The sequence below is a fragment of the Chironomus tepperi genome, unplaced genomic scaffold (genome assembly GCF_022539635.2).
Source record: "Chironomus tepperi strain 1889 unplaced genomic scaffold, CSIRO-AGI_Ctep_v1 contig_323, whole genome shotgun sequence".
Lineage (NCBI taxonomy): Eukaryota > Metazoa > Arthropoda > Insecta > Diptera > Chironomidae > Chironomus > Chironomus tepperi.
In genome coordinates, this window is record NW_027226445.1 from 262,386 (window position 1) to 280,108 (window position 17,723).

Genomic DNA, 17,723 nt, shown 5'->3' on the forward strand with positions numbered 1-17,723 from the left:
TATGTTGCTTAATTATGCCAATTGCTGATTATTTTTCAATGTTGTTGTTATGATCCATGTCACTAAAGTTTTATTTGAAAAAATTGAAGAAAAATCATTTGTTGAAGTAATTGAAAAAATCACTATAATTAACATTTAAAAATGTCTGATTGGGATTCAGTAACAGTTTTGAAGAAGAAACCATTGAAAGCAGCACAATTAAAGACGGAATCTGCTGTTAATCAAGCCAGTAAATAAAAATTTCGACGATAACAAAAATGGCCAACACACTAATATACTTTTTCCGTCAATCTTTTGTATTTTAGGGAGGCAAGGATTTGAAGTTGAAACACATCAGAAATGTAAGTAAATTTAGTCTAATTATACTGTTAATTCTTTAATCATGTGCTTTTTATGATGCAAAAAATTATCATATATTGTGAAATTCTGGATGATTCCAAAAGTCCTGTAGCGCATTTTCGTTTACATTTTTATCCAAATATTAACAATGCGTCTATAATATATTTAACTTGATCCGTTTTTTGTTTCTCAATATGATAATAATAAGGCAATTATTTATTAAACTGGAGAGAGTTTTAGTTTTATATAGCTAGAACAAATTTTATTTCCTTGAAATCATTGACTTATGACTTACTGTAAGACAACATTCACTTATTCTCTGTATTTATAAATATATATTAATAATTTCAGTTAATGCAGGAACTAACAAGCAACATTTGCCAACAAAAAATACTGCAAAATTAGATCGTGAGACTGAAGAATTAAAACACAAAGCAATTGATGTTTCGGTTGCTCGTTTGATCCAGCAAGGCCGTCAGGCAAAAGGCTTGTCACAAAAGGATCTTGCAACTAAAATCAATGAAAAACAGCAAATCATCACAGATTATGAAGCTGGAAGGTAATTTCTTACTTTATTTCAATTTCTTAATATTAAATTTAACATTCGATTCATCTTTGTCTTAACAGAGGAATTCCCAATAACATCATCCTTGGAAAAATGGAAAGAGTGCTTGGAGTAAAATTGCGAGGAAAAGATATTGGCAATCAGTTTGTTCCGCCTCCTAGCACTAAAAAATAGATGCTGCATTTCTAGGAGGCGATGCTAAGATTTTAAAATATCAATGCAGGCAATTGAACATCTCTTACATCTTCAACTAACTTACTTATTCAAAATTTATTCCAATATTCATTTGAAGCACATCCAACATTTATATTTTGAATTAATGTTTGATAAGTTTTGTTTTATCACACATTTGGATCAGTGTTTTCAGAATAATGAACATTGATAAATGCTGGATACTTGCTTTTCAATCGAAAAGTGTTTTTCTCCTTTGTTCAAATGATAATTCATGATTTTTGAGGATTTAAATAAAGTGTCAATACATGAAAAAGTCAAATAATTATTCTGTTAAATTACATTAGATGCTTTATTCACTTCCAGTAATTTCATAGAAAAAATGAGATAATATGTATGAATAAAATATAAACAAAATTAATCTTTTCTCAGTGGCTCATTACGCTTTTCAATGCCATTTGCAGTAATAATAGAAATTTGAATACCATCTCCAGTATAAATATCACGTTCTGCTGCAGAAATAAAAGTATCTCGTACCAAATTTACAGCTCTTTCAATAGTTAATGGAACATTTGGCTTTTCTTCCATATTTTTCAAGCCAATTTGATTGTCTAAAATTGGCTGCAATAATGCAGACGAGGAACCTCCTGCACGATAAGTGTGACGTTCACAATGACCAATTGGATCGTAGGAATAAACATATCCTTTTCCTTCATAGATTCCAGCTAAAACATTTGAAACATAATATGGGAAAAATCGGCGACCATACATCATAGTAGAAAGAAGCTGAGCTAATGCATTCAAACTAATTTCCTTGTTTTCATGAGTATCTGAATATTGTCGTACTCTAGTTTGTAAAATACTTGTCAATGTATCAGAATCGCACCAATTTCCACAGCTTGCTAAAACTGCTGTTGATGTCAAATGAAATAGCTTTGAGTGATTTCTCGAAAAAATATTATATCCGGCACTTAATCGAGTATCTGCTCCAATGACTGCGAAATTATCTCCAGCAATTGCAACAATTGAACTATAATTTTAATAAGAAAATAAGATAAAAATTAAAGTCGGATTTTTTGTTTGTCATCATTGCTAAGGTTAATATATATTTTAAATTTTTCTGCAAAAACTTACCCTCCATTATATTCATATGGATTAAATTGATGCTGGACTGCTCCGGGAACTTGATATTCAGGGAATTGATTAACACCGAGCATTTTAATTTATTAATTATAGCTTTTTTCGTTTAAAAACAAAATTCCTTTTTTTTGGATTATGAACTGAGCAAAATGTACAACTTATTGCTCAATTTTTTTCCCCTTTCAAACATAGTGGATTGCCCTTCAATTGCTAGAGCTTGATCACTTAAATTTCATTATTCAATTCCTTTTTTCATTCCTGCTAATTACAATGACAGCACCATTAATTAAATTAAATAATGGCATACAAATGCCAGCTTTTGGACTAGGAACTTATTTAGTGAGTATTTTCTTTACATCAATATTAAGTTTAAAAAATAATAAGTACTCTAAAATTTTTATCACTAATTAATAATATACATTTATTGTGTACGTACTTACTGATAAAGATTATAATTGATTAATGCCTTATCGTGTTTGCAATAGACTTTTTAACTGGTAACATAATCAAGTCAGTTAGCCACAATACAAATTACCAATATTAGAATACATAATTAGAGAACTTTTGACATTTAAGTGGTTTATCCATATTAAAGCTGTAAGAATTAGATTCTATTTTAAAGACCGTAAAACAAACAACGCGTAGTAAATAATTCTTTGTAGTGTTAGGAAAACGAAGAAAATCAATTTTCTACTATTATCGAGAGCTTATACTTTAGATGGAAAATTTAGGATATTACTCCTTGTCATTAAGTTGTTTCTAATAATTTATTTCCGGAATATAATTTTATGTCTAAAAATAAACAATTTTTTTCGTAGAGCACTGAGTTCGATGGCTATAAATACACAAAATTTTGCTTGGAAAACGGATATCGCCATATTGATACTGCTTATTTTTATGAAAACGAAGATGTTGTTGGAAAAGCTGTGAATGATGTAATAGCATCAGGATTGCTTAAACGGGAAGATATTTTTGTAACAACAAAATTGTGGAATATATTTCATGAACCAGAACTTGTAGAGAAGGCATGTCGCAAAAGTCTTGAAAATCTCAAGCTTGATTATATAGATCTATATTTAATGCATACTCCGATCGGATACAAATATACTGAGAATGAAGAACTGCTTCCAAAAGACGCAGACGGAAATTTCATTTTCAGTGACGTTGATTACTTAGATACATGGAAAGAAATGGAGAAGCTTGTTGAGCTTGGCTTGGTAAAAGCAATTGGAGTTAGCAATTTTAACAGCGAGCAAATAACACGCATTATGGAAAACGGTTCAACTCCGGTCGTTAACCAAGTAGAATGCAATCCTACTTTAAATCAAAAGAAATTAATCGAATTCTGCAAAGCTAGAGATATTGTCATTATGGCTTACTCCCCAATGACAAGACCACATTATTATGAAAAAGATAAGTCTTTGCCAAAACCAGCGATTTTAGATGAAAAAGTAAAAGAAATTGGTCAAAAATATAACAAAACTCCTGGACAGGTGGTCCTGCGATATTTATATCAAATTGGCACAGTACCAATCCCCAAATCATCAAATGAAACAAGAATTGTTGAAAACATCTCGATCTTTGATTTCGAACTATCAGACGAAGAAATGAAATTTATGGATGGATTTAATACAGGGCATAGAACTGTTCCTTTCAATGCTTGCAAAAGTCACAAATATTACATGTTTAATATTGAATTCTAAGAATTTCAATTTTTGTTATAATGGATATAACCGAATGAAAATTTATTTTTTTACCAAAATAATTGAAAATATACCTAATAAATTTTGGATTGGATTCCAACAAATAATAAATATTATTTAAATATATCATTTTAATTCTAATTGGTTATTGTGGCTACTTTGTCTGATCAGAACATTCCAATTTATTTTCATTTCAAAAACCACAAAGGAATAGAAAATGCTAATTGTTTTCAATGAATTATGCTTTAAAATAGGTATTATTTTATTTTATAATTGTACATTTTTTATCAACATTTTTAAATCACAATTTTAAAATATGAATAGGTCTTGTGATGAAGCATCCATTTATTTTTTGACTTTATTAAAGCTTGTTTTTAAATGATATAATAATATGGGACATAAACAGATCTATACTGAAATTATGGACTAATAGTTGTTACTAGTTTGAAGCAAGCTCTACAAACCGGAACAAGTTTTTTGGAATGATGGCCGGGTAATGGAATTGATTTATCAATACATCTAGTGCAAAAAATTTCACCGCATCGCCAACAATGGGTCTAATTAGAAAAAAAAGTTTAAAATTTATTGTAAAGAAGTACTTAAATAAGCTTTTACCTTTTTCATTTCTTGAGAGAATGGCGTTGAACATTGACAAGCTGTTGCACTCCGAAGACTCTTCCAATCAAGCGCAACTGAATTGATTTCAGCATTAATTTGATCAACTTCTTCAGAATTATTATCGGTAACAGATAAATTTGAGAAACAGTAACTGTCAGATTTCAAAGGGTTTAGTGGGTGATCATGATCGGCTGATTGAAGTTCACTTAATTTCTTATTATCATAATTAAATTTATTATCAGCTCTTCCCGTAGCGTTTTGTAATAAAGTTGCTCCATTTGATTGAAGCTTCTTTGCCGATTTAGATATTAAATTTTTCAAATTACCAATACGCTAAAATTTAAAAATAATATAATTTACTTTTTGCACATAAAATTATAAAAATGTACTTACTTTAGTCAAATGTTGAACGTGTTCATCTAATGAGGAGCAATGTTCTTTACTTGCAAGTAAGAAATCGCTTACATCTTCTCTTGGATGAATTCCGCTTTCAAATCGACTGTACATGCCTCGCCAAAATTTGATGCATTGAGGCGCTAAGTTTGGCACTAAAATATCATCCACCTCTCCAGGTTTATACAAAGGATTTAGATATTCATTCATATGATTGGCCATGAAACCCCATAATGAAAATGTCTTTTCAGATAATTTTAAATCTATTCTATCCTTTTCGCAATTTCCAACAAATGTTCCAAATTGACAAGACATGACATGATCGTGTAAGATCAAAAGAAATCGTTCATTAAATTCAAAAGCATCGATTCTTTGTTGCATCATTTGCCATACACTATCAAGAAATTGTGTAAAAATTGGTGAAATTTCTTTTGGATCAGTACTTAAATGTCCACATCTTTCACTAAATTTGTGCCCAAATGACAGCCAATCTTTTTCAATAAGACATTGAAAGCCTTTTATTGTACGATAATATGGATCTAACATCAGCGAAGCTAACGAACAGACTTGAGAAGTTCTGTCCCATCCATCACTACAGTGCACCACAACTGAAATACCTTTATATACGGCATTTGCTATAAAATATGAAGTATCTAGCATAGAACGAATATGCTTTAACCATCCAGATGATTCAAGTGCTGATAAAAAACCGCTCATTGATTTTTGTTCACATGTTTCAATAAGTTTTTGTAAGCTTGCTCTCATAATATGAATATTTTCAATCCCCAAAAAATGAAATTTAGTATTTTCATAAAAAAGTTCATTTTCATAGCCTTTTCCAGCAGCTCGATTTGCTAATGCATTCATCTACATTTAAAAATTAAAATGGTATTAGACATAACAAAAGTTAGGTAAGTAATATTTTTAAAAGTACCCTAGGCCTGGTGTCAACAACATATAAGATGTTTGAATTACAATTCGTTTTTCTTATTTCTTGTAATAACTGTTCATCTTCAACACAACGAGCCGAGAATCCAGCTAATGGTTGCGAGCATCTACATATAGACGCTTTATTGGGATGGAGATAAGTCAAAGCTGGCAAACGTCCTTTACTTCGGAATCTAGAGCTTCCTAAAAGAATAGCTTTATCTACTGAATTCGGTACATAAAACTGATTTGGATATGTATCACATAGTTCATAGCCTTTGTTCATTTTACAAAGCTGCCACTCTTCATTTGGAACTTTCATACGTTTAAATTCACTTTCCAACTTAAAATAATCCCAACCAGCACATTTTTGTAGTTCTTCAGTACTGGATGTATACTGAAAACAATACAGATTTTGATAGCTTACTGAAATAAAGATGAAGGATCATGTATCATTGATCACATTAATTTTATTATTTACTTAATTACCTGGCTGATACAATTTAGTTAATGTTGTGTATACGTCATGACATTCTCGCTCCTTGGCAATAACAAACGTTACTGATAAAAATGTTTTACATCGTATTAATAGTGGAGATCCCGTAGTCGTTAATGGTTGCTTCTCAACACTTGAAATGTGCATGTGAAGAATCTTAAAATGAGACCTTAAGTCAGTTATAATTCGAATGTAAATTATGCTTTATAAGTTCTTACCCATGTTTCTTTATTGGCGATTGGATCGACAAAGATGAGATGAGTTGCTGTCAAATAGAGTGTTCCAACAATTGAATTTTTGCTATTGTACCTATCAATCATTCTTACATTCTCAACCTGGAAAGAATTTCATATATATAGGTACATTTTACAGATATTTAATTCCTTTTTAACTTCTTGTACTTAAATAAAATAAAATAACATTTTATGTAACAAGCATTACCTTTCTAATCATAAGAATATCGCGAAAAAATATTGGAATACTCAATTCTTCCTCAGAAGCTAAATTTTCTTCAAGCCATTTCTTAAAATCAACTATTAATTTTGGCAAGCTTATCCCGAGTATACAAGATCTACGATTCAGTTCTTCGAAATCATTAACTAACAAATCACTATAATACTGAATTTCTTCAGGTGAAACTAAATCGAAATTTTGCTTAAAATCACTAAAACTAGCTGAATTTTGATAATCAGAGAATCTACTCATTGCCTAATCTTTAAATATTAATCTAAATAGCTACAATCTAAATTTTTCAGCGAAAATGTCAATTATTAAATTTTTTGATTTGCTTTTCTTCTCAATTGATTTTCCTTAATGATCCTTTTAGGAAAATTTTGAGAGTAAATTTCCACAGGAGAGGATTTTCCCAACACTCTCATTTTCCTGATTTTTAAGCACAAGAACTACTATGTAATATATTTTATGATTTTTAAGCCTTTTCCATAAATGACATTAAAGTTTATTAAAAACTTCGAAAACACTTGTATTGTATAAGACAATAGGCTGGTATAATTAAGTGCATTTTGTATCAAAAATTCTTCGAAATTGCATTTCATTGGAAATACATGTATTGATTAAAACTTTTTTAATAACTGATATTGCGACAATTTTCACTTAATATTTTTATACGCAATAGTGCATTAGTTAAATCATATACATCACAGTACAAAAATAATGGATAATGTTCTTATCAAATTTCGAAAAATATACAATAAGTTCATTATCATAAAAATTAGACAGCTCTTAACATATTTATCACTTTATTACCTTTGGTATTCTTATGTGTTCCATCTTTAAAATCTTCGCAATTGTCTTTATTCTATATTTGTTTAATTATACTATACTTATATTCATGGAAGGTCTACTTTTCAATATATATATATTTTTTTAAATTCCTTTATGAATTAAAGGGGCAAGCAACTTTTATACTCCAGAGTTGGTAATCGAGCGTGTCATTGAATTAAATTAATTAATTATTTTTACATAAATACCTTAATAAAGAATGATTTGATGAATGATATCGAAACGTATTTAGTAATAATTATGACCTTAGCATGAGCTGCATAAATAAATTTTCATAAAAATAATTTACGAAGTAACTATTTTTAGAAAGACACCCACAAATGAGAATCACTGAAAATTTTAAAGATCATAAAACCTTTCGTTTATCAAATGTATGTAAAGGCAAGGAAATACAGTTTGTTGTAATCTGCAAGCTACAAATACTTTATTCTGATTCAATATTTATTATGTGACAGAATTCGTGATAAAATTTATAAAATATAAGGTAATCAATATGCCTCTCGTTTCCTATAACTCATAAATATATATGTGAAGCAATAACAATTTTGCTAAAATAATGAAAAAAAAAAACATTAGTGAAATTTTTTATGGACAAATAGAGAGGACATAGATTTATTTATTTGTTGTGTAATTTTGCAGTTTCCAATCCAGGGGCAGACTTTTGAGCAAGTCCTGCGAGAAGTTTCTTGATCTCAGCAATTGCTTTGCCTGGATTTAAGCCTTTAGGACAAGTGCGAGTACAATTCATGATTGTATGGCATCGATAAACACTGAATGGATCCTTCAAATTATCTAAGCGTGCTTTAGTCGATTCATCTCTCGAATCTATAATCCATCTATAAGCTTGCATCAAAACTGCAGGTCCCAAATACTTATCTCCATTCCACCAGTAACTTGGACAAGAAGTACTGCAACATGCACACAATATACATTCATACAATCCATCTAATTTTGCACGATCGTCAACTGATTGAAGATATTGAGCATTACCCTTTTCTTCAGTTTTTTCGTTTCTACAAAAGTATATAGGTAGATGTTAATTAATCTTATTCACGCGTTATTAATATACTTTGATTTAATTACTACAAAAAATGAAAGACTTACTTGCGTTGTAGCCATGGCTGAATTGATCGATATTGATTGTAGAAATTGTTCATGTCAGGAACTAAATCCTTAACGACATACATATGAGGTAGGGGATAAATCTTGACTGGTTTGTCCAAATTCGAAGTATCAATTTTGCTGATACATGCCAAAGTATTTGTTCCTCCAATATTCATGGCACAACTTCCGCAAATTCCTTCGCGACATGAGCGACGGAACGTTAAGGTTGGATCCATTTCATTTTTGATCTTAATTAATGCGTCTAAAACCATAGGTCCGCAGGTATTAAGATCAACTTTGTATGTTTGCATGCGAGGCTTTTCATTTGGATTCTCTGGATTATAGCGATAGATGTCAAAAGACTTTAATCGTTGGGCACAAACTGCTGTTGTTGTGTGAATTTTGCGAAGCTATATTAGAATAAAAAGAAAAAAATCAAGTTGATTTGACATCTTAGTGCATATATACATTATATCTATAGTTATTATTAATTTGTTTTTCACCAAAGACGTAAAAAGATTATTAACTCAATATTTCTTTTGAAAAAAACATGGAAAACACTTCATGAAGTGTAAAGAACTTATTTAAACATATGTATGTAATGAGTTATGAGTATTTTCATAATCTAGTAGATTTTCTTAATTTGAGGAACCATAAATTTTCACTGGCTATACTAATAAAAAAGTTATTCAATCAAAAACATGAAAACTTTTTAAATCGAGCTTGATATAAGGAATAAACAATAACTTACAGGTCCAAAGAAACCGCTTGACAAAAGCATCTTTGAGGATGAGTTTACAAGTGCCATTTTACACAATCAAATCAAAAAATTTCGTCACTAATAGTTTTTCAACTCCAAGAATATTTTTTGATATTAAAACCGTTTATTTTGTATGGTTTTCTTGAATTTTACGTTCTTGTTCAAAATTGTTCAAAATGCTTCAAAATTTGATATTAATTAGTGTTTTTTTTATTATTTTTATTTTGTTAACCACAAATTTGTTTTTAAAGTTAATCAATTGAACTTAATTCAGTATTAAAAAGACGAAAAAAACTTTCAAAAATGAGAAAATAATTTAAACGGTTTTTTTAAATTCAAACTTTTTTGAAAAGTTTTGCATGGACATGAGTCCAATCCGTTATCATGAGCGTCATGTACAACAGCTCAAAAAATCATTGTCATTAATAATATTAAATTTAAGCGAGTAATTGGTGTTTTCTGTTATATTAAATAGTTGTATTATATAGTTTGAAGAAGAATCAATTAATTGTGACAAAAATTTGGTAAGTAATTCATTTATTAAAAGTGAAAAATCAAGTTTAAAAATAGTTATCATAACACTCCTTCAAAAAAGCCGTTTTCTACATTATGGCTCTCTGATTCTCTTTCTTTCGTGTAATGTTTGTATAAATGCCAAGATTCTTGTGAGCGTAAATTCGGTTCGCGGCTAAGATAAATAATTACTTGTAAAGTGTGTATCTATTTATTTGTACATAAAAACTGATAATTTTGATAACTTTAATTTAGTATGCGTAAAAACCGACGCATCATTTAATAAGCGAATACTAAGACGACCAACGGAATTAAAATTAGACGAGAGCTCTTCGTGATTAAATAATAAAAAGAAGACTCCCAGATAAAGTTTTATTGAAGATAATGTTAAGAAGTGATCGCATGCCTCTCTCTTGCCTTTTTGTTTTGGAAACGCAAATTTGTCTATGTATTAATGAAATCGAATGTTATTAAAGATATGCATTTTGTATGATTACACTTAACACATTTTGGTAACCGAACATTGATAGAAACTACAATTCGAAGAAATGAGAGAGAAGCTAAAAATAAACATTAAAAAAGAAAAAAATGAACTTTCCAATAAGTAGCGAAGCTAGTATTTTCGGTCTCATTTTCTTAAAATATATTCAAGTTATTCTCTTCTTTAAAACGCGCGTAAAAATAAGGTTTCTCCCGACATTTTTTAAAACTCGCTTCGTTTCGAAAAAATTAATTGTTCTTATAAAATTGTTAAATAATGTTTTTTTTTTTAATTATCAATAGATTATAAATATATGAAAAAATAACTTTAAAATTAATAACAATGACGGATATTGCTGGAATTGAAACTCGTAGTCGATCAAGATCAAAAACACCTGGGTTATTATCAAATGAAAATGGAGATTCTAAAGGAGCAAAAAAAGTTCCCTCAATAAGTCTTATTGAGGAAGAGGAAGATGTCATTGAAGTTTCTTCACAGCCTTCACAAAGGCCAAAACGTCAACGTCGAAGCGCAAAAAATGTTCAATCAGATACGTCTGGAGATGCTCAGCTCGAAACAGTTGTCAGCAATAGCAAGCAATCAAAGAATACAGTCACAGCAGCAACTACGACGACAACAACAATAATACAGACCTCTAAACAGACAATTAATGGAACTGAAGAAAAGAGCGAAGAATCGACATCAGTAAAAACAACAACACATACAACATCTAATAATGATGCACCTGAAATTCCAGAAAGTCAAAGTATATTTAATAATATATTTAATGCTATCAAAACAAGTACGCCAATTTTATCTACCAAACGTACAAAGAGAACTACTCACGAAAATAGCTCCTTAACGGGAAATGTTGATTTCAATCTTCATCCTGCTTACAAAGAATATAAAGAGGCTGGCGAGTATTGGAACAAATTTCCGAAAACTGACTATACTTATTCGGAACTGTCACCTCATCGACGAGAGTTGGGTTCTGGAATTGTTGCAATGCCAAACATGTCTCGAAAATCACTTGACAAATATCAAAATCGTATTGAAGCCATGATTCAACAAAATCCTACCGAAGAAAGTTTCATTCGACGTAAATTTCTTAGCAACATGTCATATCAAAAGAAGTCAGCAGATTTGCAATACGATTCTGCGGATGAAGTTGACGTATCTGACCTTTATAAAAACTTGTCAGCAAGACGTAATTCGCAAAAGAATGTTTTCTCCAGATTTATTATGTTTATTGTTGGAGTCTTCTCGTCTTCATACTCAAATCTAAAGCGAAGAGTTACTTATGGATCAAAACAACACCTTTCTTACACACCCATAAAAAGACATCATCAACAAGGTACCCATTTTTATTACCTGATTCAATCTAATAAATTTCTTATCAATATTTTTCATTTAATCAATATTTACAATAGGATTTTTGAGAAGCGTTTACAATTTTGCTCAAAGATTTGTTCTGTTATGCATCAGCAAACTCTACCTGTTTGTCTCAACAATTCTTTGCCTGGACACATGGCTTCTTTATACACGCTCTGAAAATACTCATCAAAATCATAAGCGTAAACGATTTTTGATCGGATTGTTAGTTCTTCTTCCATTGATGCTGTTTGGTGGTAAGTGATAAATTTTTATTTTAAATTAAAATAACCAAGCTGAAGAAAAAAAATTGGAACTTGTAACATGAAAAATATTATTTCTCCTTTTATTTACAGGAACTTTCATTTATCTTGATCCTCCACAAAACATTTCCTTTCCTCAAATTACCCTTCCTCAATTTCCTAAAATTTCGTTTCCAAAAATTGCATTTCCATCTTTTACAATACCAAACATATCTTTTGATTTTATCAAATTGCCTGAATTTTCTCTACCTTCTTGGCCCGAATGGCTTAAATTTCCGGAAATTTCACTTCCATCTGTTTCAATGCCGCAAATATCATTCGATTCCATCAAGTTTTCATGGCCAGAATTTTCTTGGCCATTATGGCTGAAATTTCCAGAATTTAGTTTTTCGTGGCCTTCTTTTTCGTTACCTTCATGGTTGCGTTTGCCTAGCTTATCATTCTATTTACCTGATCTTTCCTTTAGTTGGCCCGAATTTTCATTTTCATGGCTTAAAATGCCAGAAATTTCATTTGCTCTTCCAGAATGGTTTAAGTTGCCCGAATTGAATTTATCAATGCCATCAATTTCTTTCGAATTTTTGAATTCATTCGTCACCTATACGGCTGATGTTTTTGGATCAGTAAAGTCGACTTCACTTGAGTTTTTAGATAAAATTCGAGGTGCAACTATGGGCCTTTTGGATGAATTCCAAATTGTTTGGAATGAAAATTTCAATATTAAGTAATTTGTTGATGAAATTAATTGAAAAATATGTTTATATGTCATAAGACAGCATCAGACAAGTAAATTATGAAGAAATAGAGAAATGGAAGAGAAAAAAAAAAATAATTAAAAGATTTTTAGTAGGCACGATTTAACTTTCAAAGTACAGATTTATTTTGTAGAAATGTTTTCATGATAAAGATATCATCTTTTGAAGAAAAAAAAAAGAATAAGTTTTAAAATAATTCAAATCTAGTACTAATATGTAGTTGTAATTTTGAAAAAGATGGAAAAATGTTTAAAAACTGCATAAATCTCATTTAAATTAAATTGCAAAGCACATAAAAGATATGATTTTAAAGATTAAGGAAATAGTTTTTCATTAAAAAAATATACAAAAATTCATCAAATTTCCAAAACCCACCACTATTAATTGTCATATCATCACCGATACTAACCATACATATTTGCATCATGAACAATAACATTTATACCAAAATCATAAAAGCATCATAGAAGAAGGATAGAAAATTATGTGGGATTGACTAAACTCATCAATTGAATCAATTACTTTTTTTGTAACAACAAAGTATTTTGTTCATCCTTTATCATTTATCTAGTAGTCCTATATATGTTTAAGATGTAAAACAAACAAATTATGAAAGAAAGATTTTTATAGGATACTTTTTTTTGTTTCATATGATCAAAAGATTTTTTAAATAAAATTTAAGAAAATTATACTAAAACTTTTTAACTTAACGTTCAATTTTGATTTATCAAATTTAAAAATTTAATTTAATTTACAATTTGTGAGTAAATGCTTTAAAAAAAATAAATAACATAAAAAAGGTGAGTGGAAATTTTAAGAACTTAATTGCTGCATATTTCTTTCATTTTCTCTATTTATTATTATCACTGAACTTCTATCCTTCTTCATTGAAGCTCTTTCATCCTCAAAATATTATCAGCAGTAACAAGCAATGTGGAATCTTCTTTTCTGCTTTTTGCTTATTTTTTTTTTTTTAATATTTTATTCTAATTAATTCGAAACTCATTATTTGAAGAAGGATGTGAAGTTCCAATTTTTATATTCATAACATGCTATAACTTAAGTTACTAAGATATTTTTAAAATAAAAATTTACAGCATTACTTCTATCTGAGGATAATAATATCATTACTACAAAGAATTATCGAATTGAACGATTAAATTACTTAACACAATACTTTTCTGGTGTATCTCTGCCATCAATACCTCATTTTAATTTTGGATGGATCTTATCTCCATTATTCTACCTTGGTGCACTATTTCGAGGATTTGTAAGTTATTCTACCACAAAACAACCAGACTTTAAATTGGACGAAGAAAAATTTAATGTTCTTTTAAAACATATTAATGAGTATGTTGACAATACAATTCAGGAAAAGCTAAAGCTAAGCAATGATATTTTAATAAATCAAGTTAATGACCGATTAGTGTTTACAATTGCTAATCACTTAAATGATGCCTTAAAGCAATATGAATATCATCTTACAACCAAAGATGTTGAATTAATCGTAAACCAAATAAAAGTGCAATTAAATAATGATTTAGATGAAAAGGAGAAAAGTATACTTGCAAAAATATCTTTGAATAATCAGGAAAATATTGAGAAAATTAAATCAATTGCAAGCGTTAGCATGAGGCAACAACAGAGCACAGCAACTCAAAATATTGATCTTGATAAGATAATTGCAATGATTTTGGAATCAAATAAACTATCAATCTTTCTTGATGATCATATAGCAACCATCCTTAACTCAGATGTTGAAAAAATTAAATCTGATATTGTTGGAAAATTTGCAGTCTATAATGATGAATTAAATAGAATTAAAATTGAACAAACAAGTATTTCTGACGATTTAATTAGATTTAAAAGAGAAAATGATGAAGCAATGAAAAGCATATTAATGAAAATTACTGACAAATTTGCAACTTTCTCAGACTTTTCATCTATAGACTTGAGTGTTAGAAAAAGTCTTTTAAATATATTAGGACTAAAAAATCCTGAAATTGGTGATGAAGCTTTATTAAAGGAATGGATCGAAAACACATTTGTTGCAAAAAGTTACTTAGAGCAGCATCTACAAAAATTGGAGTTGAAGCTTGATGAGGCTTTTTCGAAACAAGTTGATAAAAATGCGGGTATATTTATGGAGGATGTCAATGAGAAACTTAAGAATCAAATCAAAATTCTTGTTGAGCAAAAAAATGAGGAACTTAAAAGTACAAATTTAAACATTGTTGGAGGAGGATTAACCGAAGCTGATGTGATTAAAATTGTGAAAGATATTTTAGCAATCTATGATGCAGATAAAACTGGTCTTGTAGATTACTCACTCGAATCAGCTGGTGGGGAGATTATTTCAACAAGATGTACAGAAAATTATCGAACTAAAAGTGCGGAAATTTCAATTTTTGGAATCCCAATTTGGTATCCAAGGAATACACCGAGAACAGTGATATCACCTACGATTGCTCCTGGCGAATGTTGGGCTTTTCAAGGTTTTCCTGGCTTCCTCGTAATCAAACTTAGTAATCTCATAAAAGTAACAGGCTTTACTGTTGAGCACATACCTCAGTCAAATGCTCCAAATAATGTTATTGATTCTGCACCTAACAATTTTTCAGTTTGGGTAGGTCATAAATTAAATTTTTGTTTTTAAAATTCTCCTTCTTGACAAAGTTGTCTTCCTCTTTTCAGGGATTAACGAGTGAATTCGATAAGAATCCAATTTTGTTTGGAAACTACTTTTACTCAGCATCGAAAGATGCTCCAAGTCTTCAATATTTTCCCGTCCAAAATAAAGAAATAGAACAACCGCATCAATTTGTTGAGCTGGTGATTGAATCAAATCATGGAAATACAAAATATACATGTTTGTATAGATTCCGAGTTCATGGAGAAATAAACTAAGGACAAGTTTATTTGTGTTCTAAGAGATAAAAAAATTTACAATCACATTCAAATTAGTCATTGAAATTAACGTTAATTACCTTTGTCTTTAAGTATAATATTTCATGTAATTTTTTTGAATGTTTAATCATTTCTTTTACCTTTTTGCTTTAACGAGTCTTCGTTATTGATAATGTCAGCTTTAAAGCCATAAGATTGCACGTAATAGTGACCTAAACTTAAGAAAAGATACAGAGATGTTCATTTATATACCTACAATTAAATATGTTTTAAGGTCTTAGAATAAGTAAGTTATCAGAAAGCAACGAGTAACGTACTACTCTTATTGGAACGATTGTTTAGACATTTTCAAAGCTTTTCAACTGCTGCTTATACATTATCAAAATTAATATTATTGTAAAGAGAAAATTATTAGGTATGAGAAATTCAAAATTTATTATATTCATTGGCCTTAGTAATTTATAAAAAAATCTTATTATTATTTTCCTCAAATTGAATAAATTTTATTGTGACTTAATAATAAATTTGATAGTTGAATAAACTTATTGGAACCATTTTTTATATTAATGATACAAAAATAAAACATGATTATTATCAAATATTTTTACGATGTAATTTTTTCTACTCTCTTGAAAGTGAAATTTTGGCATAGCCGGTCAAATTCTGTCTCCTTTTTAGAAAATTCATCAACCAATTCACTATTTTTACAGGTTTCCTTCAATAATGACAAGTAGCGATTGACAGTTACTTCTGCATTTTTATCAGTTTGTTGTGATAGGAAAATGTAATTAACTAGTAAATCATAATTATTCGGCTCTTTGTCAAGTCCATCTCTTAAATAATTGCTGGTTTCTTCTTCAGCAAATTTATGTTGTCCTATTGCACAAACTGCTAGATTATTTAGAAGCAGCACTGATGAGCTTAGCTTATCTTTGAAATCATCGAAAATGTAATGAGCATCTGAAATGAACATTTTAGATATTGTAATAAAAGTTTTTGTAAGTCCTTAATCACATTTATGGTGAGTTTGTATAGACAAAATTTTTTTCTACACAACTATTGTATTCATAATAATTGATTGCTACTGTACCTTGCAATTTTTCACCTCCTATTTCTATGTTAATCCAAGCTTGTGACAATTGTGTCAAAGTATCATCATCATTTTTTTCAGACATTGCAGTTAAAACTTTTTTAGCAAGATCAAGCCGAGACATTTTCAAGTATACATAAATTTGAATAGCTTGACACTCCAAATCGGTAGTTCCATTCAAAACTCTCAATGCTTCTTTCAATTGATTCTCAATGATGTACATAATACTCGCAATTACTTTCCATACAACATGGATGTCATCAGATCCAGAAATCTTTTTCTCAAAAATTTCAATCAAATCAACAAACTTATTCTTATTCATCAAGTAGTCAGCAAATAATCTTATAGACAGCAAATCTCCGCTATTAGAAGGGCTAGAACAAATGTATGTATTGAAATTGAATTAAATTATGACTAGATTATTTAAGTTTTATTTACCTGATTTCATCAAGAACTATGCGGAATCGATTGGTCGCTAAATATGAACGATACATAAATATATCCTTCTCCAAAAGTGGTTTCTGTTTTACATAAAAAAAATTATTGAAATGATGAGCTGGAAGATTTTTTGTTTTCTGGATATTTTTTCTTATTTACCTTAATTTTTTCAGCTAAACTTATACAATGTTGATAGTTACCAATGTAGAAGGCATTAGAAATGTCAATAAGAATTGGATCTGCCATCTTAATAAGTTATAGTTTATTAAGTTTTGAGAAGAATAAAATCACTCCAAAAAAATGTATACTAATACAGTGAAATCCAGGGGAATAAACTATTGATGCTAACTTCAGACCAATCATCGAAATTGTGTTTAAATGTTTTAA

The 17,723-nt window shown here is 29.4% G+C and overlaps 7 protein-coding genes across 8 annotated transcripts; 3 read left to right on the forward strand and 4 right to left on the reverse strand.

The window, feature by feature from the left end:
- Positions 1-62: 62 nt before the first annotated feature.
- On the forward strand, positions 63-1,400 carry mbf1 (multiprotein bridging factor 1). Its single transcript, XM_070643660.1, has 4 exons — positions 63-229; positions 306-341; positions 691-898; positions 967-1,400. Exons 1-4 carry the CDS (start codon positions 142-144, stop codon positions 1,076-1,078), a joined length of 444 nt encoding a protein of 147 aa, XP_070499761.1. The 5' UTR covers positions 63-141; the 3' UTR covers positions 1,079-1,400.
- Positions 1,401-2,407, reverse strand: Prosbeta6 (proteasome beta6 subunit). Its single transcript, XM_070643658.1, has 2 exons — positions 2,210-2,407; positions 1,401-2,105 (listed from the first exon to the last, which is right to left on the reverse strand). Exons 1-2 carry the CDS (start codon positions 2,290-2,292, stop codon positions 1,493-1,495), a joined length of 696 nt encoding a protein of 231 aa, XP_070499759.1. The 5' UTR covers positions 2,293-2,407; the 3' UTR covers positions 1,401-1,492.
- A 1-nt stretch (position 2,408) lies between these two features.
- Positions 2,409-4,029, forward strand: LOC139093058 (aldo-keto reductase 1B-like). The gene is made up of 2 exons (XM_070643657.1): positions 2,409-2,554; positions 3,034-4,029. Exons 1-2 carry the CDS (start codon positions 2,486-2,488, stop codon positions 3,916-3,918), a joined length of 954 nt encoding a protein of 317 aa, XP_070499758.1. The 5' UTR covers positions 2,409-2,485; the 3' UTR covers positions 3,919-4,029.
- Positions 4,030-4,243: 214 nt separating this feature from the next.
- Positions 4,244-7,756, reverse strand: Mtmr6 (Myotubularin related protein 6). Of its 2 annotated transcripts, none has more exons than XM_070643650.1 (7): positions 7,619-7,756; positions 6,571-6,687; positions 6,346-6,508; positions 5,864-6,282; positions 4,930-5,796; positions 4,534-4,869; positions 4,244-4,475 (listed from the first exon to the last, which is right to left on the reverse strand). In XM_070643650.1, the coding sequence occupies exons 1-7, from the start codon at positions 7,640-7,642 to the stop codon at positions 4,338-4,340; spliced, it is 2,064 nt and encodes a 687-aa protein (XP_070499751.1). In that variant the 5' UTR covers positions 7,643-7,756; the 3' UTR covers positions 4,244-4,337. The 2 variants fall into 2 exon arrangements, with proteins under 2 accessions (XP_070499751.1, XP_070499750.1); XM_070643649.1 differs by lacking the exon at positions 7,619-7,756 and adding an exon at positions 6,794-7,238.
- Positions 7,757-8,044: 288 nt separating this feature from the next.
- LOC139093037 (succinate dehydrogenase [ubiquinone] iron-sulfur subunit, mitochondrial-like) lies at positions 8,045-9,665 on the reverse strand. The gene is made up of 3 exons (XM_070643628.1): positions 9,510-9,665; positions 8,759-9,168; positions 8,045-8,667 (listed from the first exon to the last, which is right to left on the reverse strand). The coding sequence occupies exons 1-3, from the start codon at positions 9,564-9,566 to the stop codon at positions 8,271-8,273; spliced, it is 864 nt and encodes a 287-aa protein (XP_070499729.1). The 5' UTR covers positions 9,567-9,665; the 3' UTR covers positions 8,045-8,270.
- A 223-nt stretch (positions 9,666-9,888) lies between these two features.
- On the forward strand, positions 9,889-16,407 carry koi (klaroid). Its single transcript, XM_070643625.1, has 5 exons — positions 9,889-10,042; positions 10,815-11,866; positions 11,943-12,140; positions 13,999-15,527; positions 15,596-16,407. The coding sequence occupies exons 2-5, from the start codon at positions 10,855-10,857 to the stop codon at positions 15,806-15,808; spliced, it is 2,952 nt and encodes a 983-aa protein (XP_070499726.1). The 5' UTR covers positions 9,889-10,042; positions 10,815-10,854; the 3' UTR covers positions 15,809-16,407.
- On the reverse strand, positions 16,217-17,648 carry epsilonCOP (coatomer subunit epsilon). Its single transcript, XM_070643627.1, has 4 exons — positions 17,496-17,648; positions 17,337-17,419; positions 16,899-17,272; positions 16,217-16,768 (listed from the first exon to the last, which is right to left on the reverse strand). The coding sequence occupies exons 1-4, from the start codon at positions 17,580-17,582 to the stop codon at positions 16,413-16,415; spliced, it is 900 nt and encodes a 299-aa protein (XP_070499728.1). The 5' UTR covers positions 17,583-17,648; the 3' UTR covers positions 16,217-16,412.
- Positions 17,649-17,723: the final 75 nt, after the last annotated feature.